This window comes from Papaver somniferum, chromosome 9 (genome assembly GCF_003573695.1).
Source record: "Papaver somniferum cultivar HN1 chromosome 9, ASM357369v1, whole genome shotgun sequence".
NCBI classification, from domain to species: Eukaryota; Viridiplantae; Streptophyta; class Magnoliopsida; order Ranunculales; family Papaveraceae; genus Papaver; species Papaver somniferum.
Window position 1 is genome coordinate 21254985 of NC_039366.1, and position 10415 is coordinate 21265399.

General features: G+C 34.9%; 1 protein-coding gene across 1 annotated transcript; it reads left to right on the forward strand.

The window, feature by feature from the left end:
* The first annotated feature begins 1474 nt into the window (after positions 1–1474).
* LOC113310429 (auxin response factor 18-like) lies at positions 1475–4509 on the forward strand. Its single transcript, XM_026559114.1, has 3 exons — positions 1475–2172; positions 2279–3437; positions 3658–4509. Exons 2-3 carry the CDS (start codon positions 2307–2309, stop codon positions 4225–4227), a joined length of 1701 nt encoding a protein of 566 aa, XP_026414899.1. The 5' UTR covers positions 1475–2172; positions 2279–2306; the 3' UTR covers positions 4228–4509.
* The last annotated feature ends 5906 nt before the right edge of the window (positions 4510–10415 follow it).

Here is a 10415-nt window from a genome sequence, read left to right on the forward strand (position 1 = left end):
TTAGGTCATCCCCTATCTACATTTGTGACATTTAATTCCTATGCGACCCTCAAAGTTCAATCACTGTAGCCCCAATAATATGGTTCTTAAAAGATCGAAACTCAATTTTCTGATTTTAAGTATGAAAGCCAATTTTCAACTAAGTAGTCAATTTAGCTTGGTGCAAAGAGTTTTTTTTTTTTTGTTGTTGTAAAGCTCATTCAAAAATTAATTATTAATAATGGAGAAGTTACAATGATTTCAAGTACATCATTAGAAAAGAACATCAAAAACCAAATACAAAACAATTGTACAATAGCTAATACACCAAGAAGAGAAAGATTACTATACTGCAGATGTACCAATAAAGAAGTAATAAGCCCACGACATCGAAAAGACTTTGGACCTTCCAATATCCGTCGATTTCGCCATTACAAGCGAGATCTGACCTCAGTCGGAGAATAATGGCGATGTCCTCGGAAACCCTTGCTAACATTAGCAAAAGAAGACCATAAAGACCACAAAAGGACACTACTAGATTGTATATACAAGTGCCATGAAAGCAAAAATAAACATTGTATAAAGAATCCTAGAAACTAAGGAGACAACTAAAAAACCAACAAATAAAGACGTAAACTACAGCTAAACTACTAAAGTTAACAACTTCTTGAACAAATCACTCTCAGATTTGGTCATAGAACGGACCAAACCCAAACAGTTAAGCAACAGACGATAGGATTCTTTCTGGAAGAGACGAGAGAATGGAAAGAAAAAAAAATCTCAATAATTAAATTGTGAGTCTCAAATGTATCCAAAATATTAGGAAAACATATATTTATTATTCAAATTTAAATCTATAATCGCCTAAAATGGATGATATTTCAAACTCACCATCATCCACCAAAACTAAGGCTGATAATCATCCAACAAGTAACATTTCAATGGCTTAACCTCGTGCCATATGGCACGACCTAACACCCCTGGTGATTAGATAACATTATCACAACAACAATTATTGTGAACGGGCCCATCCATCCATCGAAGCCAGCCCCATAACAGTACTACGGCCCCATCATACACAAGTGGACACTGAAAGTTTTTAGTCATTGTCCTCTTTGTCTCCAAAGAAAAACCTAAAACATCCACCACTACCACCAAATACTTGTCCATTTCATCATCCCACCCACCTAAGACAAAAATTTCATTTCGAAAAAGAAATTAACAAAAAATAAAAAACCTAAAACCAACAAACAAACTGTGTTTGACTCTAGTTAACTTTTCCTTTCAACCTTATCTAACGTGAAAAATTAACCCATGATTTAAGTAATTTTGACATTTTCATTAACCACGGTTAGTTATTTGTCGGTTAGTGTCTCTCTTTTTGTAGGTTTGTGTTTAAGTAATCTGAACCGTTCGATTTTCGCCGGGATACGTATCATGAAATTGAGAGCCTGTTCATTATCTCACGATATATTGATATCTGAGTCCCATTAAAGATTTTGCCATTTTAGTTTCATGTCTGTTGTTGTTTACAGAGAGAGACTGTGAAGAAGAGTGTGAGAGAGAAGTGAGAAAGAGGGTTTGTTTGTTTTGCTTTGTTTAGATCTGAGAAAGAAAAATCTGGGTTTGAAGTTTTGTGTTTGGAATTTTGTAAACAAGAGGTAATGAAAAGAAGATGAAATCTCTGTTTCAGTTTATCTGGAGTTTTCTTCTGTAAAGAAATTGGCCGGCAATTTGATAGTTTGTTAGAAGTGAGTGGAAGTGATAAAGAAAGAGTTTTTTCTTTAAGTTGAAGCATTTTTGAGGTGTGGGGTGGAGAGTTAGAATTTTAAACAACTGAACTTTTTTTGTTCAAGTTTCTAAATTCTGGGTTTGGATTCTTGTTTTGGTTGGTAGATTGAGTGAAATTCAATTTTTCTGGTTGAGTTGGAGGGGAATTGTTTTTGGGTATAAATTTTTTCTCAGCGACTAAGAATATATTTAATTAGTGTTACTGAAGGGAAGAGTGTGATTGATTGGAAGAAGAATCGGAGATTACAGAATAAATGTACTGTCAGAGAGATTGAAGAGAAGTTGAAAAGACTGTCTTTTTTTTTTTTATATTGAATTAGGTATCTTGAAGATGTTAACAAATGGAGTTTGAAATTAAGTAATGGAGTTTGATTTTGGGTTCTGAAGAATTAGTACTTTCAGGTCAGTTATTATGCATAAATTTAAGGTTTTTAATGATTTCTCTGTTTCTGTATTTTTTGTTAATTTTTCTTTTTGATTTTAATTTGGGATTTTTGTGTTGTTACAGGATATAATCATACTGGGGTTTGATTCTAATGATCAAATTTTTTGATTCAGTGAAAGAAGAAAAGAAGGAAATGGAGAAATGTTTGGATTCTCAGTTATGGCATGCTTGTGCTGGAGGCATGGTACAGATGCCACAAGTTAACTCAAAGGTTTACTATTTCCCACAAGGTCAAGCAGAACATGCTAATGGGAACGTCGATTTTGAAAATTCATCAAGAATTCCAGCAATGATTCTATGTAGAGTTGCTGGTGTGAAATTCATGGCTGATTCTGAGACAGACGAGGTTTATTCAAAGCTAAGACTAATTCCTGTGAGAAATAATGAATCTGATTTTGAAGATGATGGTGTTAATGGAAACAATGGATCTGATTCGGCTCAAGATAAGCCGGCATCGTTTGCGAAAACATTGACTCAGTCTGATGCTAATAATGGTGGTGGGTTTTCGGTTCCTAGATACTGTGCTGAGACAATTTTTCCAAGGTTGGATTATTCTGCTGAACCTCCTGTACAAACTGTACTTGCTAAGGATGTTCATGGTGAGGTTTGGAAGTTCCGGCATATTTATAGAGGGACTCCTCGGCGTCATCTCTTGACGACCGGATGGAGTACTTTTGTGAACCAAAAGAAGCTGATTGCCGGTGATTCAATTGTGTTTTTAAGGACTGAGAATGGGGATCTTTGTGTCGGTATCCGGCGCGCAAAGAGAGGGATTGGTGGCGGTCCTGAGGCGTCGTCCGGGTGGAATTCAGCTTCGGGTAATTGTGTTTCGCCATATGCTGGTTATTCTGTTTTTATGAGGGAAGATGAAAGCAAGTTAGGAAGAAATGCTAATGGTGGGAATAATAATAGTCCTTGTGGTGGTGGTTTTCGGGGAAAACCAAAAGTGAGACCTGAGTCTGTGGTAGAGGCTGCAAATCTTGCTGCCAATGGGCAACCTTTTGAGGTTGTTTATTACCCTCGAGCAAGCACTCCTGAATTCTGTGTCAAGGCTTCATCTGTGCGTACAGCAGTACGTAACCAGTGGTGTCCAGGGATGAGGTTCAAGATGGCTTTTGAGACTGAGGATTCGTCTCGGATAAGTTGGTTCATGGGAACAATATCTTCTGTTCAGGTTGCTGATCCAATCCATTGGCCTGGTTCTCCTTGGAGGCTTCTTCAGGTAATGCTAGTTCATGTATTTCTGTAGTTTTAATGATGAATGTTGCTTGTTATCCATGTTTTCTTTTGTTCCATTGAATGTTTTCTACTGATTCCGAAAAATATGAGGTTTTATGTGTACATGAAATTTGAAATAGGACACCAACGATTTTTCATCAGTATATACTTTTGGTATCTCTCTTAAGCTGACAGTTTTTCTTTTGCTAAACTGTGTGTTATAGGTGACTTGGGACGAGCCGGACTTGTTACAAAATGTGAAGCGCGTTAGTCCATGGTTGGTTGAATTGGTATCAAGCATGCCATCAATCCATCTATCGTCACCCTTCTCACCTCCAAGAAAGAAAATTAGGGTTCCTCAACATCCCGATTTCTCCTTTGATGGGCAACTTCAAATGCCATCACTTTTGAGCAACCCCTTTGGGCCAAGCAGTCCCTCTTGTTGTGTAAGCGACAACAGTTCTGCAGGCATACAGGGAGCCAGGCATGCTCAGTTTGGTATATCTTTATCAGATCTCCATTTTAATAAACTTCAGCCGGGTGTATTTGTGACCGGTTTACAGCGCCCTCATCATGCTGCCCCACCTTCAAGAATCTCCGGTGGCTTCATAATGAGCAACCCCAGTTGCAAGGAGAATGTATCTTGCTTGCTTACAATGGGCATGGGCAACGGAAATTCTACTCCAACTTCAAAGAAGTCGAATGACAGCAAAACAGCACAGTTTGTACTCTTCGGCCAACCTATACTCACCGAAGAACAAATTTCTCTTAGCGTCAGGGGCGGACCTATGTGAGAGCAATTCCGCGCTGTAGCCCGGAGAACTTCAGCGGCAGTTTTTATTTGTAGTGTCAAGTGTCTGTCTAAATATGTATGGGCACGTATTTTGTTTTGTGCATCACGGTAGAATTTTTTTGAGCATACAGAGTCTCATAATTCGTCGCTCCTTTGTATTTTCAAAAAATATCTATGTTGAATGCTTCAGTGCACCAGGCAGTGTCAAGCATTCTCCTTTGTGATGCAGAAGCTTTAGAACTTCAAACTCAAAGAAATTGAATTTAAGGTTCTTGATCATGCAGCTAGGGCAGTCTTTGAACAGTCTAATTTTTCTTTTCTTTTCAGAACACTTATTTCTCAAACCGAAAAGAAATGAAAAGTTTTTTAAAGGCCATGACACTTGTTTTTACGAAATTTGATGTCCTCTCCAGTAAACTACCGATGTCCCTATTAGCAAGAGACGTTTGGTATATACCATTTTCATGAACCGGAACATGTCATCTAACAATGATTTAGATCAAATTGTGAAAGATTTGAGGTGTTGAAGAATGTTAAACCACAGTAGATTGAAGAACAGGTTTGGTCAACGACATTGACTTTTGTCAATTAGAGGTAAAGAATAGGAAAAGTGGGTGCCTTAATACAAAAAAAGAAAAAGTGGAAAAACAGCTTGGATGATGATATGGTTGAAACTTGAAAGATTGACATTGAAGTTGCAGAAAAAGCATAAAACAATGAGATAATCTTCTTTTTCTTGTCACAGTAGCCATGTAAAAAGGTAGTATAGGGGGGGTTTTCACGTGTGGCAAACGTCATGCTAGGTGCAAATGTTGCGCCGTTTTGATTGTTGGGCCACTTTGTCCTTTTTGACCAAAACCCCACCATTACCAATATTTCCTCAATTTTATTTTTTTATAAAATAAAAAGGGGTTAAAAAACCAATCAAACATGCCCCTGAGCCTAAACACTGTGTTCCTTTACTGTTGTCTTAACTTAAACCAAATTTTCAGTCTCATTTTCTTGGTAACTTCAGCACAAATCTTGTACTTGGTTACAAAATCTTGTTTTTTTAATTGATCAGATAATATTAAATTAGAGTGGATATTACGCTTACTTAGTACACGATCAAGTAATAAGATTGTTTTTTGTTAGTTCAGTTGGCGAATTTTGTGGATCGCTTGCCGTGCGGAAACAACACAAAAAACTAGAAGGAAAAAGAACTAGTATTAGTTTCACCATTAATGGAACTCACTTGATAATTACTCTCTTTAGATGCCCTAGCCAGCTACTAATTTACCTATAAGAATTGGAAACTTGATATGTATGATTCTATTTCTTTTATCGTAATTATGACACATATAAATTTTAGCAGTAAGTTCTACGTTTCGAATTCAGGTTACTAGTATCATCACCTAGTAATTTTATCACATTGTTAGAGTGATTATATGAGCTCTTTTTTTTTTTACTTGTAACTTCATAATTCGACTTCAACTTCTAAAAATGTAAAAGCATTTTCATTTCTGGTTGCCAACACAGGATATTATTTAGATGCTTCATTTTGGTTGTAGGTTAGATCGGCTTTCTGGACTCTGCATATAAGTTCAAAAATGTTTTAAGTTTCGAAAGTAACCTTTAACCAGACGCGGAATAGGAAATTTCCTTGGCGAAAAAGTGAAAGAAGAGCAAGGTTATCCATGAATTTAAGCAATGTTTTCTATGATATTTCCTTGGAAAACATGTGATGTTCCTAGTTGATCAGACCACTCGGTTTTCCACTAATGTGGACAAGTGGGAAAACTAACTTCACGTTTACCCTGTCATTTGCCCGACCAACCATGTCATTTATAACATAGGACCACTTCGCAAATCTTGGTTCATACATCCACTCAAATATGTTGACTTTTCTTAGTAACCGGTAAAAGAGTCTACGACAACGTTAAACTTAAACCCCCAACCAAAAATACAGTTGAAGACGAGTCTATTGCCGGCTTTCAAAGTCGCAAGTTAACCTAAACGGGGATGAGCACAAGTGCTCAGTTAACACTCAACGTTTACGTAAGAAGTTTGGAATCATACGACGAAAATCAGTCAAAGAAAAACACCAAAAGAAAAAAACAGAAAAAAGGGTTAGAAAACAAAACACACAATCACTTGATTAATTTAGTGAAGTGGGGAAAAGATAATAATTTTTCTTCCTTGTTTTCAGTTCTTAATAATAAAGTAATCGATACATAAGTACAAATCTTTCCGACATGTTTCTCTCTATATTTTATGGGTCGTACTATTAATTTAGAGATCCAAAGTCTAGGGGGAAGATCATGCATGCATGAAGGAGGAACATGTACGCTGTTTTGCATGGAATCGTTAGATTAAGGTCTTGTAATTTGACCATAATTTTGTATCTCATGGCTCACAAACATTCAACAACATAGCAAATCAATCCCTTAATTAAACTATATAGACACGAGATTTAACGTTAGTGTTAAAGTTAGCTGTTCTTAATGACCGACCGACCATTTGATCCTAACTTCAAGGGCAGTTTTTTTTCTCTCTTTCTCTTTATAATTGGTGTTGGATTCCACCCTTTACAACACCACAAATACAAGTGCGCCTTGAACTAGAATCTACATGAAGCTGTTCTTATCACCCAAACAGAGGAAGTAGAGCGAACATTTAGAAAGGTCACTGTGAAAGTCATGTTGCTAATGAAATCAGTTTTCACCGACAACAATCATATAAATTGACGAGAATGGGTCACTAGGTTGATCATTTTTGGATTGGTACATAATCAGCATTTTTTTTTGGTTGGCAACAATGTTCAAACATTTTTGATCTAGCATACATTGAATGGCAGTAGAACAACCGCAGAGTCTGCATACTCTACTAGAAATTGTTAAGAAGTAAACCAGGGTTTGGATTTGGAAACTTTAAAGTTTAACCGTGACGTTAGATTTTTGTTTAATCTATTGTGAAGAGAGATCAGACAACATATTGGCGTTGAAATTGAGCAAAGCAAATCCATAAAGACATACAGCTAAGCTAAGCTAGCTAGTTAATACACATTTATTTGTTTTAGGTTATTGGGTTTTGGGGTTTAATATTTAATCAAGATGGATCCAAAAATCCTTCGGAAATTCAGAGAATAGAAGAAGTTGTAACAAAAGTCAAATACATGATTTCAGTCTTCAAGTTCAAATGTATAGTGAACAAAAACAAAAACCTAAAATGTGATCAGAGTCCCAAGTGAGAAACCTGTTTTTATCTTCTCAAAAATAATTGATGGGTGCCCGGACAAAAAACATTATTGACCCGACCCATATTGTATTAAGTATTTTTGACTTCATAAATGAAAACATTCATTAATCTGATTCTGACAAATGCGATCTGTGTTAATTAACTAAGCAATTAATAGGAGTTAATCAATTGCATGTTAATTTGGTGTCAACGGCACGATAACTCTGTCAATTTAGTGGTCTGTGAACAACATTATCTTCCATGTTATCAAGTGGGAAATGGTTGACTATTAAATGGTTAAGACAAAAATTAATGTAATGAAACAGTGGTTTATGATCAAAAATCAGATATCACGATCCATAGTACCTTAAATGTTTTTTCACGGGTTACTTAATTATTAAAAAGAACAGTCGAAGAAAAAACATCAAACACTAACAATTATTCGGAAATTCACAGCCACGTCGCGAATATTTCATTTTATTTTAAATGGTACAATTTTTTTACGGAAAATGGGTCATTTGTACAAATATTTTTAAATCACGATTCAAATGGACGAATAAAACATAGTTTGGGTGAAATGGTTAAAAAAGGATAATAGTAAGTTTCATCCTAGCTTAAATTTAAAAAATAGCAAGGATGAAACTGGATACATCATGTGTAAATTAAATATAAGAAAAAATATTTGAAAATGGGCACGATGAAACTGGTTACATCCTGCCTATTTTTACATTTTTGTCCATTTAAACAGTATCAAAATCTAACTGTCCATTTCACCCAGGAATTGTTGATTTTGTCTTTTTAACCAATTTTGTGCTTTTTTTATATCTTTTTATTTTTGATCAATAGATTTCTTATCGATCGAGATTCTTTTTCGAAAACTCACAATCACCCAAGATTTTGGCAAACATTGGAGTATCAACCATTAACGGACGAGCAGTGCTATCCCGCACGATCTTGCGGGAAGTTATCCCGTTCAACCGGCTTCTTTACTGTTAGATCATGCTAAAACCCAGATCTAACAGACTTGAACCCTTTAGGGGAAATGGTGGGTCATATCCAGAAAGTGGTGGGTCCTTTCTTGAAAGTGATGGGTCATTTCCTGAATGTGAATCTAACCGTTGATATAATCATCCAACGGTAAAGAAGCCGCTTTTGCGGAAAAGCCATCCCGCAAAATCGTGTGGGATGGCATTTGTCTTAACGGAAGGCGAAAAAAATAGTAAAAATCGAAAGTAGATTTTTGTTATTTTGTTATTCTTTGGACATTAAATTGTGTTGTTAGGTTTAGTTGAACTTCTTTGCATAACCACTATCGTTTCAACAACATTTGTCTAGCTTGCCACAAGTCTTTTTCTCTTTTGAAAGAGAGCTCTTTCATTCTTTCTATAGCAAGCATTCAACTATGGTATACAGCACATCAATGACATCCGGAAAGCTATCCGTTGTTATTCTCAACCACTTTTCATTTCTATAAAGTTTGGCAATCCTTAGTGAAATTAGGTATATGTAGCATCCTTATAAAAATTGCAACCTAAATCATTTAGGATGAACTACTTATAAGGTGTTTGAGTACACCATTAAGAGCAGTGTTTTGATTTCTGGATTTCACAAAAAGAAATTAGTTTAAGATACGTGGCTAAATTGGGGCCTGTGTCACTTGATTGGGGCCTATGGATTTTTTCATCCACCCCATAAAGAATGATAAGGGGTGTCTAAGTTTGATAAACTACCATTTTACCCTCTATCAAATATTGATACAACTAATTTGTCCCCATCAAATTCTAATCACACAATTAAAAACTAAAATCAAAATTATAAAACTAAAATCATAAAATTTAAAAACTAAAATCAAAATCAAAATCATAAAATTAAAATCATAAAATTAAAATCATAAAATTAAAAACTAAAATCAAATTCATTTCCATCTCCACTTCAACTGATTCTTCTTATTTTCTTCTCAACCCAATCCTGTAAACTAGGTTTTAGTAACATAAAATTGCTCAAAAATTGAAAATTTTGAAATCAAATTTTTTCTGGTTTATCAGAATTGGTTAACGTTAATGTATATGTGATCCGATTGCAAATAGAAATAGTTTATGTTCATCACAAAGACTGGTTGTCCTTGATATGTTTTTTGGTTCGATAAATTTGAACCAGAATCGGATTACATTAGCACTTATAAAAACCGATTGTTGATGTATAATGTTAGAATCGGATTTTATATGTGTGTCGAGTAAACCGATTGTTGTTCTCAATTTTTATGTATCTTTTTTTTGTTAGAATCGGATTACATGAGCATTCTTATAAACCGATTCTTGTTGTGAAATGTCAGGAATCGGTTTTTACATATGTATCGTGTAAACCGATTCTGGTTAACTCATTTTTTTTATCAGTTAATGCTCGATCATAAAATGAGTATGAAATCATACTCGACTTCGTTTTGATTACAAATGAAAATGAAAATAGTTTTGTACTCGAAGTGAAAACAAATTGAAAACGAGTACACTTCTTAAACGATCTGAAATCGAGTATGAAGTCATACTCATTCTTAACTCGGGTATAAAAATAAATTTTAATTTTATTTAATGTTTAACAACACATAAGCTACAGATAAATTTTCTTTTACCCACAATCGGTTTATGTTCATGTCCATGTAAACCGATTTTGGATAATCAGTTGATTTTCATATCCATATAAACCGATTCTGGGTAGAAGCAAGTTTCAAAAACTCTCTGTATGTTTTTGAGGTTACAATCGGTTGATACCAATGACAACATAAACCGATTCTGAGTTGGTTTCTTAAAAAAAAAAAAAAATCATAATTAGATGATTCATTAACACCAGTTAATTTCACATCTAACACGAAATTTTATCACTAATCATCCAAATTAACACTAATTAATCAGGAGTAATTTTGCCATTAAAAAAATAACTGGTTAAGGGGTTTTCCATTTTACTTCAAAATGTCTCTTG